Raw genomic sequence first — 23,716 nt, 5'->3', positions numbered from 1 at the left:
GAATTATAATTTTCCTTATATTTTTCTAAAAAAACATATTCATACATTCTTCTTCTTGGTTTGTAAAATCACAAATACATTTCTTTTAGTCAGTGATTTAAAAAAAAATGACATACATAATACATAATCAGAACCTTATTTTTAGAAAAAATACACACAAACACCCCTGGATTAGATTTATTAAGTACAATCATGCTCCAATCACACCAACTGATCCACTCTGATACAGACTACAAACATCCAGTATCCGTACACAGTTGAGTAATAAGTGACGAGAGAAAGCCCCTGCCACGAACGGAATCACAGTGCAGGGCACGAGGCTCAACACAAGGTCGACACGCGTTTCGGTGGAATCAAGATGTTAGGACCACTTTCCTCAGGACCTTTCCAGATACCTAGCTTTCAATTCCCAGGGGATCTATAAATACATAAAAATATCAGCACTGTTGCATTCTACAAAAAGGAAGCAGTTTAATCAATTAAATCAAAATAAATCTCTATAGTTGGACGCAACATGAACACCCACGCGGTACTACCGAACACTTATCACTCAACATTCCGACAGTCCTAACCCTAAGAACACTCACATGTATATTTAATTTCAATGCCAGAATCACATAGCCGTGTGATATAGAAAAGGTGTCAGTTATTTACAGTAAAGATAACATTCATCAGTTATAACAGATAGAGCAACAGCCTCACCATCACCCTGTGAAAAAAGGATCTTAGAAATCGTGACTACAGCCAAAGAACTCCCTGACATTGACACATGTTAATTGACTTACAAAAAACCAGTAAAGCAATATTAGTTCAGGATGATAATGTAGAGCAAATACACTTGGGTTCCAAAACTGGAGTCCATCCGGATCTCTAGTTAAAATGTCTCTATGTACCTATAACCAGAGGACATTACATTGAAGGTACAAATGTCACTAAGGATGTACCATAGTACTTCCAAAAAGTTAATTAACATAGTCCTCTTACCAGAGATTCTATATGGTTGTTATCTACATTGTCTAGGTAGAAAAGTGCATCTTGAAAAAGCTAATGACGAGCAGGTATACTGTCAAATAATCTGAAAAAGAGTAAAATTATGCCTTTTTATGAAATTCAATCAATCTATATTCAGCAACCCCAATATCAAGTACAACAATTTGGCGAAAAATACTAACCTCGTGTGGTCATATATACTTTAGATTCTACTTCTGTTTTTTTAATTTGATGCCTTATCCTCGACACCAAAGCGTTTTATATATTTTCACCTAAGAGAGACAGTAATAAATCTGACTTTAATGTCACTTTACATAATTTCCTATTTTTCTTAAACCAAACTAAGCCCCTCATAGTTATCATCCGTCTTTTCAATGGGCTCGGATATTCCAAGTTAACAATGTGCATCATGACGGCACATCAGATAATAAGGGAGACCTACAAATCTCCGGTGTCCGATTACCTAACCCCCTTAGAGAAAAATATGTATGTGCGTGTGTTTTATGTAATTACATAAGGTCCGGTTCTATAGCCCACCGGATAATCTTCAAGCACAATTTGAGGACATACCATAGTTCTAATGCAAGTCGCCAAAGTCAATGGAGACCAATAACATGTCTCGCTAAGCAGTTTAAATAGTAGTGTGTCGTACTACCGTCCCACTTAAGAGTTTCAAGACTTACTTCGAAAGTCCATATAAACTTCCATTACATTAAATACCTAAGTGCCTCATCCCCACAACTACTCGTGAAGTTGCGGATAGTCACATATGAAACACCACGCGCCTGTACCACACCCCGACTCAATCCTATCTTTTCGTTGTTCAACTGACCCTTCCTTGTCGGCCGCCCAAATGACACCAAGACGAAGAAAAGGGAGAGAAACGCATCGCATGTTTTGGCGGTTTAAAGTCTAACATTCAAAGAAAAGTGGGTACCTGTTCACAAAAACCTCATGCTACGTTTTATGCACTAAACAGAAAAAAAGGGACTATGCTTTCTTTCATAGGGGTATCACTTTAAGTTGGTTAATTAGGCACAAATAAACCATTATAGCCAACATATCTTTATTGTAACAAAAGTACATTCTCACGGGGGAGTGGCTTAGCAAAATGGCCGGCTAGACGCGTTTTCGTCCAGCTCCTGCCCCAACTCCTCCATAATCCTGGCACATTGGTATCTTTGACACAGCTCCTGAGGTGAGCAGCTTCCCTGGACCTCCGCGGTGCCGGAGCTGCCTGGAAATCCTCACCCACGACTGAGATAAGCCCGGTGGCCCGCGGCGGACCCGCTGGAACCTGCAGCCTGCTTAATGGCGGCCGCCGTGCTGCGGAGCAAGTGAGGGGCGCCGTTGCAACTGAGGAAGCCCTGGAGGTCGGCGGTGTCCCCGTGTGAGGGGATGGGGTGGAGTACGGACCATAGCGGGGGAGTGCAGGCGATCGGCGGCATTGAGGTGTGGCCAGTGGGCAGATAGCCATGGGCCCTCGGCGTCTGCACCTACGCGAGGCCGGTGAGGAGCGTCCTACTCTCACCCTGGCTGCCTGAGGACGCCGGGAAGACCCACAGTAAGGCCAGTGCCCGCGGGGACCAAGCTGCCTGGGTGTTGTTTCTCCCTCCCCTCCCACTCCCCTGGGGTATGGTTGGACCCAGTGGCGCTTCAGCGGCAGGGGAATTCTAGACTGCTGACTAATGAAGAGGGGCGATTGGGAGAGCTAGGCCCACGGGCGGCTGGTGTGGTGCGATCCACTGGCGCCGCAGCTCCTGGTGCCTGGGGGCGGCGTGGAGACCCGCACGCTGGACTGGACATATTGAGGCCTGACCCCCCTGCCCCTCCTTGCAGTACGGTGCCCCGGAGGTCCCCGATTCAATGACGGTGTGGACCGGCAGTGTACATATCCGCGGCTGACACGTGGACCAGACTTTGGGGCCTATGGGTGAGATCCCCGCAGGGCAGGGGTGTGGAGTGCAACGTCTACGCAGGCAATACTTTCCTGACAAATGCTGGGGGCGACCTGGCTAACATACCCCAGGGCTGCAGGCGTGTGCTGGTGCGACTTCCACTGACTGTGCCCGGAGGTAGCCCAAGAGCTGGCCTGGACTGCATTGATGGTAACTTGTGGCCGGAACCAACGGGATTTATGTGGCTGCCACCAGGGCCTGGCCGAGACTCGCGAGGTGGTCACGGCTGTGGTTGCGCTAGGTAACCGTGCCCCCCCTGCGAGGTGCCCTGTGAGACACCCTCTAGCAGCCGTGCTATTATGGGGAAAGACCGGCAGACAAGGGGAGCCCAGCCGTATAAGATCCTGCAGTACACTGTCCCAGGCCCCACATCGGCGGAACGCCCCAGAGTAGACGGGGAGATGGAGACCCACCAAGATACAGCAGCCCGGGACAAAGCCGATATCTTAGCAGCAATTCGCGACTCCAGGGTGGCGTTGGAAACCAAAATGGACAAGATGACCATGGACATCAATAATCTGCGCCTAGACCTCAGAAAGGTGGCGGACAGGGTCACCACCACTGAGGGAGACCTGAGTGTATTGCAATCCGAGGTCCGTCAGCTGAGGGAGACTGCCACAGCTCTCCAGGATCAAACAGCCCGGTTACATGATCGGGCAGAGGATGCAGAAGGGCGGTCTCGGAGGAACAATCTTCGCTTTCTGGGATTTCCGGAGCGGACAGAAGGGCCTGCAGTGGTCCTCTTCCTTGAGGACTGGATTGGCAAGGTTTTTCAGAATCTGCAATTATTCATATTGTTTGCAGTGGAGAGGGCTCACAGGACCCTGGGGCCGCCACCGAAATCGGGATCCCCACCTAGGACCAGAATAGCCAGTTTTTTTCATTTCAGGGACAGGGACTTGATCCTTCAACATATTCGCAAAACAGGTCCGCCCAGATTTGGCAACCATGACATCCATATATTCCCAGAATATACGAGGAAGGTACAGGATCTCCGGAACGACTATCTACGGGTTAAACGACGGATGCGAAGCCAGAACATTAAATATAGCCTGCTCTTCCCGGCCAGGCTCCGAGTGCAACACGGCGACGGGACACATTTTTTCGACCGCCCGTCGGACGCGGAAGACTGGCTGGACTTGTTGGGCCTGGCGGGCCATGACCACACACAGGGCTGGCAAGAGCAGAGATGTCCTAGTGGGCGACGGCGGAGCCAGCGGCGTGTAGAGGGAGATCAACCCCCGGGAGGACGTGCTATCGCAGAGAGTGGACGTATCACAGTGGGTCCGGATGGTACTCTCCGGGCGGAACTGGAGGCGATCCCCACCCAGAACCAGTTCTCCCATTGTGTTTGGTACAAGAAACACAGTCCGGTTCGGGAGGCGCCCTCAGCCCGGCTGTTGAACCTGCAAGGGACAAATGACTGGTGGACCCGGTGGTCAGAACGAGACACATGGGGTCTTGGACACTGTGAGTATCTTTATTCTCTGACCCGGGGGGAACTGTACAGGCCAGAGTGACTTACAGAAGGGGCCATTCTCCCAGCGACTGGGGGGGACAAAGGGAGGAGGGGTCCTGGAATCCTGGTTTTTACAGCGGCTGCACTATTGTGCCAAGTATAGAATTAACTGGCCGGCTGTAGAGTGCGGAGGCGGACGGCTAGGCCACTGGTTGGACAGGGCCGCGTGGTCAGTCGGCTGAACATTCAAGTAAGGGGAGAGGTACTCTTTTGGACTTCTGAACATACAATTGTTGTGTTTTTTTGCTCTATTCATTGATTGCAAGTTGAGGGGGGTGGTCTAGGGGGGTGGTTGGAGCTTTGGGGTGGGGTTCGGAGTCTTCTGACCAGGATCGTATTAGGAGATGCAGTACTACCGCCTGTGGGTGGGGGTTGTTGGGGTTCCTTGTTTTGGTTGTGAGGGGATGCTGCTGGGCCAAATTGTAACCTTGTTCTGGGATGTATAAGTTGTCTGTTTTTTGGAGGGTCACACTGCACTGTGGTGAAGGATCACATGTATGCTAGTTGGGTGCTGCAATATCATGGACTGCTGACTCGTGACAGATGATACACAAAGGTACAAATTAGTAACGTGGAATGTTAGGGGGCTCAATAACATGATTAAGCGAATTAGCCACCTACCTCCGGCGCTATGGGGTCAGCATTGCATTGCTACAGGAGACGCACCTTTGGGGAGACTGTCTCAATTATGTCCAGCGTAGATGGCGGGGGCATTTTTTCGCCACATCCTACTCCAGGTTCGCCATAGGTGAATTAATATGGGTGGCACCGGGAGTCCGTTTCAAGGCCATGCACACTAAACTGGATCCGGAGGGCAAGTTTGTGATAGTTGTGGGGACGTTAGATGAGCCTAGTGTATGCTTGGTGAATGTTTATGCTCCGAACAGTGATGACAGGGAGTTTCTGGGTCGGGTGCTGGGACAGTTCGACCTGGACCCAGACACGGAGCTACTTGTTTCAGGGGACTTCAACTGTGCCCTCGATGGAGAACTAGATAGATACCCCCCTAAATTAGATGCCAAACCTAAGATGAGGGAAGTGATAAACCAGATGCTCCAGAGTTATGGCCTGTTAGATGCATGGAGGCACAGCAACCCAGCCCATCGGGTGTACTCATGCTACACGCCTACTGCCAATACCCTTAGCAGATTGGACTACTTCTTCCTCCAGGGAACGGCAATGTATCGAGTAGCGGAGATCCAATATTTGGCTCCTACTTGTCCGACCACTCCCTGCTCCTGCTTACGTATTCGGTAGGCTGACCAGAGCCCAAGATCCCGCTTTGGAGACTCAACACGGAGGCCTTGAGCGACTCTACCTATAAAGATGCTATTTTGCAGGGGCTCGAGACTTATCTGGAGGTGAACTGGGGCTCGGCTAGCACCAGGGCGACTGAGTGGGACGCCATGAAAGTAGTAATTCGAGGGATATGTTTGTCCACGGAGGTAGGGGTAAAAAGGGTGTTGGAACGGGACCTCCGACAGTATGAGGGCCGTCTTGCAGTGATGGAGAAAGACTGTCCCACAGACAAGGAGCGGCTGCCTGAATTGACTGCTACGTGCCAACAGCTGGGGGACACGTGTGCCTTGCTTGGCAAATTTAATAGAACGGCCAGCAGGCGGAGATGGTACTCTGAGGGCGACAAGGCTGGGAGGCTGCTGGTGCGTCTAATTCGGGCGGAAACGCAGCCCCACCCGATTCTGGCACTGTAGAATGAGATGGGCCAGATGGTGTATACTCAACAGGCGATTCATGATGTCTTTTGGTCCCATCTATGTAAAATATACTCAGTCTCAGCCTTCTGCGAGCCCTGAGGGCATGGAAACATTTCTTGAAGGGATGCAGCTGCCCTGTGTGGACGTGGACAGTCAGGAGGAATTGGGGGGGCATCTTCGGGAATAGGAATTACGAGCCGCGATAGCCCACCTGCAGACAGCAAAGTCCCCAGGGATGGACGGATTAGCTGCTGAACTCTACAAAGAGTTCAATGGGGTTTTGGTCCCGAAACTCCTTGAAATTGCAACGTAGGCTTACGACCGATGCTCAGCGACGATAGTCATGATCCCCAAGCCGGGCAAGGATCCTCTTCTTCCCAGGTAGTATAGGCCTATATCCATGCGGAATGTGGATTTGAAAATTATGAGCCAGGTACTGGCCAGTAGACTCCTCCCCTACCTTAGGCGACTGGTCCACGACAACCATTCGGGTTTTATTCCGGGCAGGAATACATTGCGGAACCTTGGTCGCCTGGCCCACGTCATGCAAGCCTGGGGGGGGGGGTGGGGGTGGGGGGTGGGGGGGGCTGGCAGCAAAACACACTAGTATTTTTTGATATCGAACAAGCGTTCGACTCGATCCGTTGGGCCTATCTCTGGAAGTTGCTTTTGAAACTGGGATTGGGGAAGGAGTTTGTAAAGTGGATACAACTGCTCTAAACTCGGCCGGTGGCCAGGGTCCGCAAGGGACAATACGCGTTGGACGAAATACCCATTGTGAGAAGTTGGCCTGATATGTAGTGCTCACTATTCTAGTGATCACTGTGTATCATTCCAAACGACCCTTATGATGATTGGTTGTAAGTCAACCGTTAGACCAGCTATCCTAGTAGCATGGACAGCAGCAGTCTTTAGGCTAAACTCTAGAGGGCGTGTTAAGCCAGCTGTTATACCATCACATATACCCCTTGAACACCAAGTGAAAGGACACAACACAAGTGTTATGAAAATAAACAGTGTATTTATTTAGATCACAACAGCACTGTACTCTTTATGAGGACAGGGTACTAAGCACACAACAAAACTTACGAAAATCGGTAGGACTACATTACTGAACCTTCAGATTACTAGTAGGAGGCCTAGGGGACTCGGGTGCAGAGTGTGCACTCTCACGCGGGATGCGGGTCAAAGTCTATGGAGGCTAGTAAAAGCAAAGTTAGTGTTCTCGGGCGAACCCGATAAGGTAGGCTGAAAACGAATGTGGATCTGGACCCTTGGATAGTGAGGCTTTGCTGGGGCACCGAAATGCTGAAGTTACCTAGCCCAGGGGCTGCGGCTGCATAGGTCTGAAAAGACGTCGGAAACCTTTGTTGACGAACCAGGAGCCTGAAAGAAGGAGTTGCTGGCAGGCGACCAGTGAAGATTGTTCGATGGATCCAAGCCTGGATCGAAGATGGAAGACACCTGTAAGCAGAGGGGACCAAGTCCTGAATCACTAGCCAGTGATCAGATGGGCACCAGGATGGCACCGGATGGAGTCACATCGACCAGGTGAGTGGGCGACGCTGGGCTCTGCAGTCTCACGGACCAGGAGGCGTTGTCGGCGACCAGGATTGAGGTGCGAGCTGTCCCACGATGGTTGATGCTGTCGACGTCGCTGGACCCAGGATTGGGGCAACAAGTCTTGGCAAATTCAAGCCCACGCGGTGGACCTAAAATGGCGTCTGGAGTGGACCAGGAGGGTCCGGGGTGCTCCTCTTTTGGAAGGGAGCAAGGGCCAGTCTGGAGCAACCAGACTAGCAGTGGTGATGTCGTCGGTCGTCGTCGGGAAGGCCACAAGCCAGCAGGCTAGTAGCCAGACAACGCGGTGAGCAGCCAAAAAGCAGAAGGGCCCCACGCAGATCTCGTGGATGCTGGGGGGCTGGTCTTCGGTGCAGGAGCTGCTCAGGGTCGGGGCTTCTCGGACCCCAAAGCACTCATCAGAGGATCCCTCGGCGGTCGTGCTGGATAGAAGTCGTGCAATTCTGATGATAGCCGGTCCCTCGAGGTCTCGTCGCACCTACGGTTCTCAGCTTAGCTGTAGAGGTAGGTAGAGGTCAGAGGTGCCTGGGAAGCCGGGTCTCATCGAGCTGGTCAGTCGGATTACGGAGGAAGGACGTGCAGCAAACCGCAGTGTTCTTAGATGGTGCCTGCGGATGCAGGGTGACTACTCCTTAGCCACAAGGGAGAAATCTTGAGAAGAGTCGAGAGTTCCTTTCGTAGAAAGTAGTTTCTTGATTCAAAGATGATCTAATTTGGAAGGGTCCCCGCTCCTGCCTTTATCCTAAAGAAAGGGGTGGGTACGCGACTAGGTCCTGCCCTAGGGGTGGGACCAGGAAGGGGGGTGGTTACAACCCTCTCCCATGCCGGACTTTCCCCAGCTCAGGGGCTGGTGTGCCCCTGGAACTGGTTCTAGCCGGCAGATGCGTAGTGAGCACCGGGGTGCACTTTCAGTCACCCTCCTGTAAAGCCCTGCCTACCCAGGATACACAAAACCCTGTCTGGGATGGTGCTAGCACCGCCCCTGACAGGAAACCCTTTGTCCAAGATCCCCTCGCTGGAAGGACTCCCAGCTGCAGGGGGTCAGACTTGTGTCTGTGGTGGCAGCATCCATTTTGTGATGCTGAGGCTTGAGTTAACTTTAACCGGGGTTCACAGTTACATAAATGTCGTGTCCCTCTAGAAGGGTGGAATGCTAACCCCGTCGCCAGAATTGGCGAGGGGTTAGTATTCCAATTCGTATGACACCTTACTCGACATGTTTTGATAAAGCGATACTAAAGATAGCATTTAACCGCGAGGATTATAATGCACTTAAGAGTATATGGTATGCGTTATCATGGAACAGCTATTAGGACTTGGTTCCGCAAGCTGCAAACGGGCTCAGCTCATGCCAGAGCACCATCTCACACGATTCCAAGCACTCTGCCTTCAGGATTGTCAAGGCCTGCCATAGGAGTGACTGATAGGAATCTGTGTGTCCATTTTAGGGTTAGATATAGGTATACTATATCTAAAGCAAAGGGTGATTACACCACCTTGTCCCAGCTGTCGTGCAGCCAGTTGTGTCAGATTTAGATGGCCATCCAGGGGTGGCATAATACATGCTTCAGCCCCTGGTAGGCCCTGGGTACACCTATGCCCTGAGTTACAGGGTCTGATAAGGTGGCCCAGTACCAATTGGTAAATGCACCTAAGGTACACGTTGTAATTTAGTCAGAGAACAGCTAGGCTGTGGGTCTGATTAGCAGGCCCACAGCCAGAGAAAGTCGTAAACCAGTGAAACAAAAGCAAAAAATCTGGGTGATCATAGGATTGCAGACCCTACTCTCCTACACCCATAACGAGGGAGACGCGTCAGGGGTGCCCTCTTTCTCCCTTACTCTTTGCCCTGGCAATGAAACCTCTGGCATGTCATCTCCGCACGGTACTTGAGGGTCAGGTTATTCGAGTGGGGGATGTGGAGCACGTGGTGTCCCTGTATGCGGACGACGCGCTGATTTATTTGAATCAGCCGACGCAGTTGTTGCCGACCTTGATGGCCGCACTGTCGCGGTTTGCAGCTGCTTCTGGTCTTGCGGTGAATAATGCAAAATCTGAGCTCTACGCGATTGGAGAGCAGCCCGACTGGGAGGGGGTACAACGCCTGGAGATGGGACTCCCATGGGTAGACGATACACTTTGCTATCTGGGGATCTGGATTGGACGGAACTCGGCCACCTTCTTCCAGCACAACATGGGAAGGATAATCCGGGGTCTGAGGGGGAGTATCACCTTCTGGAACACCCTTAAGCTCTCCTTGATGGGGAAGATCGCCTTAATCAAAATGGTGGTCCTCCCGTGCACAATGCAAGGGTCCTTTTATGAGCTGCCGCACCGGGTCTTTCGAGAAGTGGATTCCCTATTAGTCCTCCTATTGTGGAACGGAAAGCGGTGTAGGGTAAGTCTAGAGGTCCTGAAGCGTAGATGGGGTGCAGGGGGATTAGATGTCCGAGATCTGGAACTTTATTACTTTGCATCACAACTGCAACATGCTATTGCATGGCTGGATACGGGCCCCTCTTGGGAGAGGTTCTTGCTGGCAGGTACTTACGGGAGTGGGCAGTTTGGAGCGCTGCTGTGGCAGGGAGGGGGAGGGGGGGGCAAGACCAGGGCCCCCCAATAGTGCGGTTGGTGGCCACGATATGAGATTGAGTGGTACGCCACCTAATTTGCGACAGGCCGTTTGCCCCTGACATAATCTCTGGCTTAACAGGTCATGTCAACAGACAAGTGGAAGGAGTGGTGCTGCCTGATGCTAGCTGACCATTATCCAGACGATAAATTTATCACTTATCAAGAGGCGGTGACCTCCTTCAAGCTCAGACTGGGGCAATTTCTCCAAAATGCTAGACTAGCGGCAACAGCGCAGAAGCTCTGGCCCTCGTTTCCGGAGGCTCCGGTGCACACCCGCACTCTGGTCACCATGTTGGCGATGGCGGGGGCTGTAAGTTTGTGACTCACCTCTACATGACATAAAGGGAGGATTAAAAGTTGCGGCCCCTGAAGATAGAAGATAAATGGCAGCAGGCGTGTCCGCAGGAGATTACCCCCAGGTAGTGGGAAAAAATACATGAAAGTGTGCGGAAGGTATCAGTGAGCAACCGCTTCAAGCAAATCCAGTGTAATATTATACACATGACTTACCTCTCACCCAAGCGGCTCCAGGCCATTGATAGTACCAGAGATTCCCACTGCTCGAGATTTCGCAGTGCATGGGTGGATTTTATACACATGGTGTGGGCGTGCCCCGTGCTCCAGTCATACTGGGTGTCGGTTTTGGAGGTTCTGGCGATGGTGACTGGGTGGATAGTAGACCTGGACCCACGTGCCTGCCTCCTGGGCTTGTTCCCCCGGGATCCCAAACGGAAAGTAAGTAGGCGGTTCCTAATGTTAAGCCTAGTCACAGCCCGGCATCGTATTGCAATCCATTGGTTGTCCCCACAGGCCCCGACGCTGCTGAAGTGGAGGGTGGACCTGCGGGAGTGGGCACTGGCAGAGGAAGGGCACATGCGGAATACTAGGAGGGATGGTAAACTACCTGAGGTCTTGCTGGCTTGGGGGGAAATGCTTCAAGATTTGGTGGGACAGGACGCCCAATTCACACAGGGCAGTTCGGAGTCAGTGTGCCCATTGGCAGGGGGAGGCTCCAGTTCAGGACGAAGTGACACACGGTGACCCGCCATAGGGAGTACGTGACTTGGACCTTATTTCTTTTCTTTTTATGGACCCGGCAGCAGGGGAGGGGTTGGGGGGTATGGGGGGTATTTGGGGGGGGGGGAGAAGAGTTCTCATACAGTTGTATAATGTTTAGGCGAAAATGTAACTGCAAATGTGGTAGACGATGGAACCTCCGCCATCATCGTCATCGTTATACAGCCTGCCGATTGTTATTGTTGTTGACATGTGGACCTCCCCGAAAGCGGCGGCTATGCTGTATGTTTCTACCTTGCTTGCTTTATTGTGCTGGAGATGTAAACCTAATAAAGAAATTTACCCACAAAAAAAGTGCATTCTCACTACATGTTATCTCAGAGACGAATTACTGCAGATTGTTACATATCTCGTCCGCTATTTTGTATGAATAAATATTGAACACCTAATAAACTTACAGTGATTTTGTGTATATAAATCACCAAATTTAATAGACTCTGCCACCTTTATCCTGAAAACCTATTTTGTTCTCTTCCAATAGGGTTAATAAATCATGATGACTTTTAGTTCATACTCTGTCTAAAAGACTTACGGACACAGAAGGCACGTCCATTCAAGCTTTAGTCACATACCAAGCTGCGTCATCATTCAAACCTTTACGAATACTGTCCAGATGGAAAATTCAAAATGTCTCACGTTTTTTACACGTCATTTCCATAGGTTGACCCATTCTACGCTGAATTTTCTCTATTACACACCACTTGAGTTCTAATTCTGTGTGGCTTGCATCTAGAAAGTGTTGTACCAATGGTGCACAAACTTTCTTTGTCCTGATAGCGGACATATGTTCACTAAAATGAAGGTGGAATTCACGTCCCGTCTCACCCACATATGCCAGGCCACATGGGCAGAAGAATATATAAACTATGTTGCTACTTCTGCAATTAGTGAAATGTCTCAGTTTCACTTTGATATCATTGTAGCTAAGTACATCTGTGACCAGCACTGCCTCACAGGCATGGCAAGAAGCCACATCTGTGGTTGCCAAGTATCACTGGTAAGCCAGTGATCGTTGTTTGATTTTCAGAGGTCTTAGACTTGTTTCGCGTGTGAACCAACAGTTCCCTCCGATATGCAACAAGAGGTAGGGGAAGCTGAGGCTCTTTCTCATCTGTGTTAAGGATTCTCCAATTTTTATTAATCACATTTTTGATTTTGAAATTCAGTGCGGAGTGATTAATAATGCAAGCAATTTCATTGCGTGGTGCCCGTCTCGTGCCTTGTGATAGTGCCTCCCTATCATAATATTTAGCCCTCTTGTAGGCATGTCATACCAAGCGATGTGGATACGCTCAACTTAAAAGTCATTCTCTCAGTGCATCCCCATGTAAGTGAAAGGCCGAATGCGGAGAAACTCACCAAAGGGAATTGAATCTTTTTGGCAATTTGGGTGGAAGCTCTCAAATTGTAATATTGTATTTTTAGCAGCGGGTTTTCTAAAAAGACTGACCTTTAAGTACCCACTTGTTCCATCAATCGTGATGTCCAAAAATTCGACCTTGCTGGAACTCCAGTTTGCCGTGAACTTTAGGTTCCCATCACTGGCATTAAGCCAAAGTATGAATTCCTGCAAAACCTCCAATTCGCCCCTCTTAATACAAAAAAATATCATCAATGAAACGTTTCCATAAAAAACATTCTAAAAAAATGAGCCATTTCATTAAAAATATTCTTCAGTTCCCACTCTCCCATTTAAGTATTAGCCACACTTGGCGCACAAGATGCCCCCATACTTGTGTCTTTTATTTACTTGTACAGGGACCCATTGAAGTCGAAAAAGTTGTTAAGGAGAAAAACTTCCAGGCATTGCAGTATAAAACCATCCGGTCTACTGTTAGGGAACCTTTGTAACAGGGATGCCACTGAAAGTAACGCTCGATATACTGGTCCTTATTAAAAATCGCGATCCCCCCACCCTTGTCACAGGGTTTGATCACCAATTCTTGGTCATTTTTCATTCTTTCCAGAGCCATATTTTCAATTTTGGATAGATTAAAACGCGGTTTGCTAGGACATTTCACAATACTTGTGATATCTTTCAGTACATTTTGTTTGTAGATGTTAACCTCTGGTCCTACAATATCAAGCGTAGGGGTGAATGTAGAAGGAGGTTTCACTGTGACAGGATATTATCTTCCTGCTCAACTGGTCTGTCCAAAAATAATTTTTTTAAGTCTAACCGTTCTAAAAAAGGCAAACAAATCTTTGTGGAGTTTAAATTTGTTCAATTGGGTGCAGGGTACAAATGATAAACCACGACTCAGCATAGAAGTTTCTTCTGTCTTGAGGGCCACTGTTGATAAATTGTATATAGGTAAAGTGTCTTCATGAGTTTGCTTAATCATAGTGGTTGAACTATCAACGACCAATATTGTTGATTGCGGGTTCTTACATACAGTTGTTGAGGTTGAGGGCTCATCTGATGTTGCCCGCCTCTGTCCTGTTGCCACTGGGCATTCCTTCCCCTGTATTGGCCTCTTGGTAAAAAAAAACCAACTATGAAAAGGTTGTTGTGTCGATCTCCCTCTATACGGTCTGGAGTTATATTGGACCCCTCCCACTTCTTGGTGGTTATCATTTTCAGAATCAGATGATCCTGTGTCTGAGTAGTTGGTAAACCTTCTACCATAGTTGTTAGTGAAGTTAGGTGCATAACTACTCTGACCACCTTCTTGATAATAATTGGGGTTACGGTTAGGATCGGCCTTTTCCTTAGTGAACCACCTAATATCCTTCCTCAACTTTTCTGATTTTTTTTATTGGTCAGATATATCTCAAAATCTTTCATATCAGCCTGGGTTTTCTCCAGCCTGATCTTAGCCTCTTCCACTGCATTAGATGTTCTTAATTTGTCTTCCAATACAAGAATTTCCTGACTGAGAACTGCCATTATCTCTTTCGCAGTTTCAATTATTAGCATCTTCCAGTCCCTGGAACAGCGGTTTGCAATAAGCGAATAACGCTCCAGGAACTTATGGATTTCAATAAAAAGGGCTGGTGCATTACGAACTCTTAGGCCAGAGGGGATTACTCCCACTTTAAGGTATTCTAACATATAGAAGGCGTGTGATTCTATACGTTTAAACTTATTTTTTAAATTAAGCAAATTTTGCCATTCACCGTTATCGCCCTGCTGGGCAGAAGTAGAACCACCACTATCCATGACTTGACCTATTAATGAGGAAAATTCCTCATCTGAGAACCCAAAGGTCTGTAGGCCCTCCATATTTCCAATAATATATGGTAGTTTCTTCTCCCAGTTAACAAATACAAGGACAAAAGGAAAAAAGGAAATGTGTTAGTAACGCAAAAAGTGTACACAGTCATACATAACAAAAATTATACTCCACATCCGTAGTAACACATGTATATCCATACTAGGTCCAAGTAGTCTAGCTCTGTGTAAAAGTGAATAATCTCTAATCCACCTAGTTCCACAGTTCAACAACCGTGAATGCTATAACAAAAATTCGGGGACCCCTCTATTAATATTATAGGTCAGGGAAAAGAGGGGATTGAAATACACACAATACTATATATTTCCCTCACAGACGTTATACCTTCTCATTAGACATTGTTCACATGCATTTCAGTAAACATCAAAACACATCAGTGACAACTACAAACATTTCATTATTTTATTTTGTCAAAGCATTTCTTTTCGTTTTTCATCTCATTATTGTTTTAATTTATCAAAAATATTTCTTTTTTTGAGTTACTATTTCCCTTATATTTTTCTATAAAAACATGTTAATTTATTCTTCATCTTGGTTTGTAAAATCACAAATACATTTCTTTTAGTCAGTGATTTTTCAAATCCAAAAAATGACATACATAATACATAATCAGAACCTTATTTTTAGAAAAAATACACACAAACGAACACCCCTGGATTAGATTTAATAAGTACAATCATGCTTCAATCACACCAATTCATCCACTCTCATACCAACTACAAACATCCAGTATCCGTACACAGTTGAGTAATCTGTGACGAGAGAAAGCCCCTGCCACGAACGGAATCACAGGGCAGGGCACGAGGCTCAACACAAGGTCGATGCGCGTTTCGGTGGAATCAAGATGTTAGGACCACCTTCTTCAGGACCTTTCCAGATACCTAGCTTTCAATTTGCAGGGGACCTATAAATACATAAAAATATGAGCACTGTTGCATTCTACAAAAAGGAAGCAGTTTAATCAATTAAATCAAAATAAATCTCCATAGTTGGACCCAACATGAACACCCACGCGGTACTACAGAACACTTACCACTCAACATTCCGACGGTCCTAACCCTAAAAAAGCTCACATGTATATTTAGTTTCAATGCCAGAATCACATAGCCGTGTGATATAGAAAAGGTTCAAGAAAAGTGCTTGGGGCGGTAGAAGCTTTCTGGTTGGGACAACTAAACTCTGGAACTCTCTTCCCCAAAGATTAAAAGACGAGAACCACCTGTTGGCATTCAGGAAGGCACTGAAGACGTGGTTGCTTAACCTCTGACCTTGTGTTAAGATCTTATGACATGTTTATTTGATGAGCCAGCGCATTGACACCTTTGGGTAATTGGTATGCGCCTTATACATTTATATTTCATTTCATTTCTTCCCTGAGGCACAAAAGTCTGTAAAGGACATCCTGCTACACCTTGCATTCCAGTAGTTGTCTGACCATTTCCCTGTAGCATCCCTGAATAATCCGAATCAAATCCCTGATATTCTTTTCTGGCAGGTCTCATTTGTGCCTACATCAGTTTCTCTTTTAATTTCTTGTTACGTGAATAAGTGTAATCTCCACAGTATTTCGCATAACGAAGAATCTCATCAATAGGCTTACTCTGCCAACAGATTAAATGTTGTTGTATCATGGCACTTATCTCAGGTCTTCAGCCATACACAAACTGATACACGAAGTGTCTCATGTCTTTTTCTATCACATTCTCGATCCCACTTTATTGCTTAAATGCCCGCAGAAGCCTTTTGTAATATGCATGCACTGTCTGTTTTAATTCCTGTGCAGTTCTGTCTATTTTTACCCAAAGAGTTTCCTTTGGCGAAATCTTTCCTTTTAGATAGGTAATGATCTGATTATACTTTCTCATCACTTACACCAACGGCTCACCAGGTTTTTAATTTCTCGCAGGCTCTGTTCCTAGCCAATCAACAGCAATTTTACATTCAGTCCACAAATCAGTTGGAGCTAAAATATCAGTGTCCAAATCTTTCAACAAAACATTTGAAACCTTTACAAGTCTTTACACTTCTTTATACCATTGAACAGGCCTCTCCCTCAATTTTGAAAAATCATTTGTAAAGGACAAAATATCCTGTCTACTTCAAGGATCATGAATATATCCTTGCACATGAATAATTAATTCTTCATCACAGTAATCCGCCAACCTTTCTGGACTAATTATTCTCAATGTCATTTCTTCCAATTCCACATTCAGTGTGCTTAGATCTATATTAGTATGGGCATAATTTTCCACTTCGACCCACATTACCCTTAGCACTAACTGCTGGAATAATGTCCCTTATCCAAGCATCCGGTTCCTCTGGTGATGGCACTATTTATGTACCTGTCTCCTCTCACTGAGATTCTTCACTAGTTTCTCATGTTTGTCGTGTTGAATGACCATTTCGTTTTTGATTTCCCCTTTTTTAAAACCTTTCCTGTTATTACTTGAGGACCTCTATTTGGCATTTTAAAATGTTTCTCTGAAATGTTAATAAATGATTCTACTTCCCCTTCTTTGGTGGAGTTCACTCTTCCTAATTCCCTCATCACTCCTTTGTTACATTTGTTTCTTGTGTAAATGATACATTCTGATCCAGATCCACCACCTTCGTATTTTTCTCTTCTGAGTAATGATCTCCTCCTGCTGTCCCACTAGGTATCGTTATGACATGTGCTTGTGAAACTCCTTGTCCTGATATAATGGGACAATTGGACCTATGGTAACTGGAACAGAGAGTACATCTGGACTATTTGTTATCGCAGAATTTAGAAATCCTGCTCCTTTCACAGGTTGCCCCCCACACAGGAAGATATTTCTATGAACGGAATCTAAGGTTATAGGTGATGCTTCCAGGGTCATACCCACAATCGGGTTTGTTTCTGTATTATTCTGTTCTTCAGGCAGAGGTCTATTCAACAATAACTCATTCAACAATTTATCTATTTCATCCAAATTCTTTTCTGTTATTGTGAGAACCTGTGTTTGAGGTCCCTCGGTATGTTTCTTTTTCTATCTACACTTTTCTACTTCCTTATCCTCGGCTACCAATACAGAATACATTCCGGCACCCATGGAAACATCCTGCCTCCACATCTTTTTCTGTGTTTCTCATTTTGCTTCTAGATATTTTTTTTAAGTTTTCTTATATCTGCCTTGATATTTCTCTTTCTCTCTCCGATGGGCTTCATGTTCCCATTCTTTGAGAGTTTTATATTGCATGGGTCTAGCTGTTGGTTTCATATAATTTATCTGCTATCTCAAATTCGATAAAATTCATACACTAAAAGTTACATATTGTGGGAAAGCTAAAGGACCATCATTTTCAGTTTATTTTACCCAATTCTCTAACCAGGTACAAGTGAGATATCCCTTCTCTAGAGACCTATGCAAAGCTGGTGTACCCTCCGGAGCTACAGGAACTCCTTCTCTTCTCCACATATCCCAGTTTTAATCAGTCAAACTAACCATCCGACACGCTACCAGAAAACTGATCCAATGCTAAAACTACCAAATTTGTCTTCACCCTCATAACAATCTTACCTTACTAGGCCCATTTTATTGTCAACCCTAAGTCTCGCATAATCTTATTACTTTCCTTAATTTCTACAAACCATGGTCCTCCGATGGATCTTTTGTTGAGCTGATAGGGACTAGAATACTAGAAAACGTGAACAATAATTTTATGAGGACCTCGAGTAAAAAAATTCTTGCCTCAAACTTTATCCAAAAAACCATTCTCAGCTACAAATACAAATGCCTTGAGACTAGAAGTATGACCAAAAGAAAGAGACAGAATCGATGGAAATAATTCATGGGAAATATTTATCTAATGCCTCGTATTGCACAGAGAAGTCAAGAAAATAAATTTCAAATCAGATTTAATGGCAAAGTACTATTACAAGTAGCCTCACAGCACAAAACAGCATTATTAAACAGCAGGAAAATTCACTAAGGAGAGAAACAGTATAATATTTGAGGTTTAGTCATTAATCATACAGACCAAGCAAGGTTGATCACTTCAAGTTAGTCCTGAGTTAGATCTGGTCAAGTCTGAACTGGAGCACCACGTGCCACAGTTGGAGTCAGTTAACCTCTCAGCCGAAAGGTCATATTTCCTGCGCAACTTTACCTGCCGGCAAAGTACAGGATTCGAGGTCTCAGTTAGATATAGTTCAGCTCATTAAAGTCTCTCCCACTCAGTGAGGATGGAATGGGGGCATAGAAAAGACAATAGGGATCAAAGGTCTAGGCTACAGCATGCCAAGCCGGAAAGGAAATGACAGCCAGACCCCAACTCCTCCTCCGATGTGGCAATTATACCTCCAAATGTTCCAGGTTTGCACCCCTTAACGTATTCCATCAGCCCATGGGGCTCTCATTGGTCACTCCTAGTAGGCTGTTGTGGTGTGATCAGTGAATCATATCAATCCGGAAGAATTAAGTAATCCTTTTTGCAAATTTCATTCTGATTCATTAAGTTAAATTGTGTTCCCATTTAGTCATTTCCAAGGAAGTGGGTGGAACATTACTTTGCTCACAGTCCGTCCGTTCTCCGGCGCTTTTCCTGGGTTTGCAACAATGCTATTACATTTCTATTGAAAATGCTTCTTAGCAAGGAGTGAGTCCCTTGTTAGCTAATACAAAAATGTCACTGCACAGAAAGTTTTCATGGGGCATGGTTTTACATTAACGCAGGGTAAGAGCAGCAGAAGTTCAACACTGGCTATCCCTCAATCACCTGAAACTCAATCAAGATAAAACGGAAATCCTCCTCATTTCCAACAAAGAGCAGAACCCCCAATTTACAAAATGGCTAAAAGCTATTGATGCTCTCAACTACAATCTCACTCTGGACGATTCCGTAAAATCGCTGGGAATTACGCTGGACCCAAAATTAGACATGTCCAAAACATCAAGAACACCACAAAGAGCGTCTTCTCAAACCTAAAACTACTCAATAAAATAAAACCCTTCATCGTACCCACCGACCTCAAACTAGCTACTCAATCTCTAGAGCTGTCCAGACTAGACTAAAGGGAACGCAACACTCGCAGGATCAGCAACATCTCACCTAGCTCCCCTCAGATAAACTCTGAATGCTGCAGCCAGAATGATCACTGGAGTAAAGAAATATGAACACATCTCGCCTGCTCTCAAAGAACTAAAATGGCTCCAAATCAAAATGCGGGCCAAATTCAGAACTGCTGGCCTCATGCACAAAGCCCTGCACACTGGGAAACCTGCATACCTGGCCTCCAAACTCATGAAGGCCGGCCAGACAAGGAACCTTAGGAGTACTAACACTATTTATCCTTCCTAAAACTCACAACTAAAAAAAACAATCTCGATCCTTCTCAGGAATTGCTCCCAGAATCTGGAACTCCATCCCAGTACTTATCAGACCCTTTTAAAATTCAAAAGGCAGCTCAAAGACCTCTACCTCAACTACTCTCTTCCGAATGGATAGTTGCTGCCCAATCACTGAATCTTGCCCACTGCAGCTCACCGCCACTTTATCACTAAACTTTCCACCCTGCCCACCTCCAACTCGTTCCTTGGTCTCCCCCTCCCCTGAATGGACATCGTCATGAGTCAATGTATATACTACTGTTATATTGTGTGATCTCTCTGAGAACGGACCTAGTCACAAATCATTCCTTGCCCCCCCCCCCTCCCCGAACGGATTTTGTCACGAGTCAATGTATATACTGCTGTTATATTGTGTGATTTCTCTGAGAACGGACTTCGTCACGAGTCAATGTTTATACTACTGTTATATTGTGTGATTTCTTTACTATTAATTCTGTAAATCGCTCCGATACTTTCGATTCGTCACAAATCAATGCTGGCAGTACTGCTATTTCGTGGAATATCTTTGACACTAATGTTGTAAAGCGCTCCAATACCTCCGGCTCTGGCCAGCACTAGACAAAACTCTTAAAATAAAAATAAAAAATAAATAAAATATTTGAGGCCTACATGAGATTTAGCTGAATCACTAGCATTTAATTTAATTATAAATTCTACATTTCATAAATGCATTTAGATTCTCTCCATTATAGCAGTTATTGTCTCCCTCATGTATTACATATCAATATTAGGCACCTCAAAACATTTTCTTAAGCATTATTGGTACGTGGTAATTTTCAAAATGAATTGTTAACGTCACTCTCAATTCATGTGGTTTGTGTATGAAAAGGAGAAAGAAAATCCACTATTTCTTTATCCTTTTCATACATGAATTCTTTAATGAAAATCTTTCCCAAAAAGATTTACAATTAAGAGGTATAAATAAAATACTGGTTCAAATGAAAAAATTGTGTTTGGCCAATAAGTTGAAACCGTGATAGTGTGGTAGAGGCAATGTTTTTCTGATTATTATATGGTCCTGCCTTAATCCACATCCCTTAGGGCCTAACTCCTTAGTTTCTCAAAGATGTTAGCTATGACACAGATTTCAGATACACCTCAGAGCATGACAATCCCCCCTCAACAGTGGAAAGTGTTGCATCAACTGCCGTGGATTAAATAGCTGTGCTGCAAGATGTCTGATCACAGTACACCAAATGTAATGGGTGCGATAAGGGAGACATCTTACAATGGTGATATAACTGGTATTGAGTGAAAACAGAGAAATCAATATAGAGAGAAACACCTACAGTGTAAAATTGTTACTTAGAAAAATAATTTGATTAAATAAAGCACCATGCGAAACCTGTGAAAAAGATGTACATGCTGCAAGAAAGTTAAGAGTCACGTGCTAAATTTTGAAATAGCGAGTTCCTAATTGCAATTTCATGCAAACCGAATTTAGGAAATCGCTATTTCATATGTATGACACTCATTTGAGTTTGATTTGCTATTCTCATTCGGTAGCAAATAGGCTTGCCTCATGAAAATTAATGAGGTAGGTCTTGTTTTTTGACCCATTGGGAATCGGTAATAACAGGGATGGTGTCTTGCTCTGGACAGCAGATCACCACGTCTGTGATTACTTTTTAATTAAAAAATCTTTTATTTTTAATATCAGCCCATATTCCTCTGTTGCTCCAGTTTCATAAAAAGTATTGTGACAAGATGTAATAAACAATGTACAAAAGTGGACCAGAAGATAATAAGTTCAGACTAAATTGTATGTGAAATTGTTAATGTGATAACTCAAAAAGGTTGAAACACTATATCAACGAGTTTACAAAACAGTCATTATGTCTTACCCCTCAGACAAATACATGCATTATTGGATTTACTAACCATGTTGGTCCTGTATGACTTTCATCCAGGTGCTGATGGGAAGCTTTTGGTTAAGCTTAGTGATAATGCCAAGGTATTAATGGCTGTAGCAGACTCGGTGTTCATGGACATCTCAGAGAGATTGATGAGCGGGACCCTTCTGTGGAGGCACTTAGAATGCATCTTAAAGAACAAAGCCCAGTTTTTGAGTATATGGGACCTCAGTAAGTGATTTTTCCCTTTCGTGATAACTTTTATTTCTGTAGCATGTTTATGACAAAAGGTGGCACAATTCAATTTGCCAGATGGTTTAAACACTAGTTTTTAAACTTTTTCCTCATGTTGCAGTTGTCAGGAAAAGAGAGAATGTCTAAAAGCAATTTTGTTAAGAAAAGTAATTTAAAGATGACTGCCATTTAATTTATTTTGTGTGTAGTAGGCTTTGGTAACTCCTTCAACAATATAACATTTTTTCTACAATAAGAAAAGACTGTTACCAACTCTTGCTCTCAACTGCAAGTCAGTCAATGATAATATAGAATGGTAGGTACTTTAGACTAGGAACTGATTAGTAAACGATAAAAGGTAATAAAAAATATGGAATGGAAGGAAGGATCAACGTTGGAGAAAAGGTTCATTTGTTTTTTAATTTATCATTTTCTTCAGTTCTACATGCTGCAATACTCACCAGAGAGTCCTTTCAAAATGACTATGCCAAAACATACAGAGGAGGAAAGGCAAAAGTAGAGGAGATGCTAGAAGATTGATAGCTGGTTTAGTGCTTCTTGGGTGAGGAGTTACATTTCTTCACAGTCAGAGCACTTCTAGAAGAAGGGTATTGTGGGGGTGTGCATGAAATGCAAGATGTTGAAGGTTTTCAGAATACATAGCTCATGTGAGTGCCAGAGAAATTCCTCAAGGCGGGGCTTTTTCAATAAATTGAAAAGGGTCCCACGTTTTAGTTGTGATTGAAAAATGTAAGTGAAGGAATGGATAGACAATCTCAAGTATAGAGCTCCGAGCCTCAACTGATTGATTACAAAATTATTTTGCCAATGCCACACCATCTGAACATGGCGCAGGTTTCGCAAATTAAGCTATATATAAATACTATTATATTCAGTAGGGTGACTGAGACTGTAAAGGAATAGGTCTTCTGTTGATCAGTCAACCAGTGATTCAACATCTTGACCACAGCTAGAATCAAGGCAGAAAAGAGGCTCTAATGCAGCTTATGAGTGTGGTGAAAAATCCTCCGAGCCGATTCCACAGTAATTCTCTTACTCAGTTGTTTCTCGAAAAAACATCAGTTTGACTGATGTTGGCTCAGGTAGTACTTCATAGTAGATTATGTTATGGAGTTGTGTGGAACATTTGCAGCTGTAGTGATGGCTGCATCAGATTCATAAGTGGAGTTCTTTGCTCTGTGTAGAGTTGGAGATGCAGCATACTCAAATATCCCTGGCTGAGAACTCAAGCCAGTGATGTTACTGCTCTCATTAAGTGGTATTTCATTCAGGGTAGCTAGACTCTGAGAGTATGTACTCTGAAGCCTCTCGTGACCAGTATGACTTATGGTTTGGGCGGGTCGCACGGGGAGGGGGTCATTTAATTTAATTTAAAAAATAATAAATAAACTTACCATCTACTCCGGTCCCGCGTTGCGTCTCCTCTCGCCTCTCCATACAGGAAGCAGGCAGCCTCCCTCCCCTCCTCATAACAAATCACAACGCTGCAATGGCAGCGTTGTGATAGGCTAGGATGCTGACCCCAC

General features: G+C 45.1%; 1 protein-coding gene across 1 annotated transcript in view; it reads left to right on the top strand.

Annotated features, from left to right (window-relative positions):
• The window catches only part of RNF213 (ring finger protein 213), a 2,876,335-nt gene that overhangs the window by 1,137,170 nt on the left and 1,715,449 nt on the right, over nucleotides 1-23,716 (top strand). Inside the window, exon 17 of the mRNA XM_086931045.1 lies at nucleotides 21,993-22,166. Within this exon, the coding sequence (XP_086787171.1) occupies nucleotides 21,993-22,166 (174 nt within the window). The remainder of the gene's footprint in view (nucleotides 1-21,992; nucleotides 22,167-23,716) is intronic.

This window comes from Lissotriton vulgaris, chromosome 7 (assembly GCF_964263255.1).
Source record: "Lissotriton vulgaris chromosome 7, aLisVul1.2, whole genome shotgun sequence".
Taxonomy (NCBI): Eukaryota; Metazoa; Chordata; class Amphibia; order Caudata; family Salamandridae; genus Lissotriton; species Lissotriton vulgaris.
The sequence above is the reverse complement of the archived record's forward strand: the minus strand, read 5'-3'. Positions and strand labels throughout refer to the sequence as shown.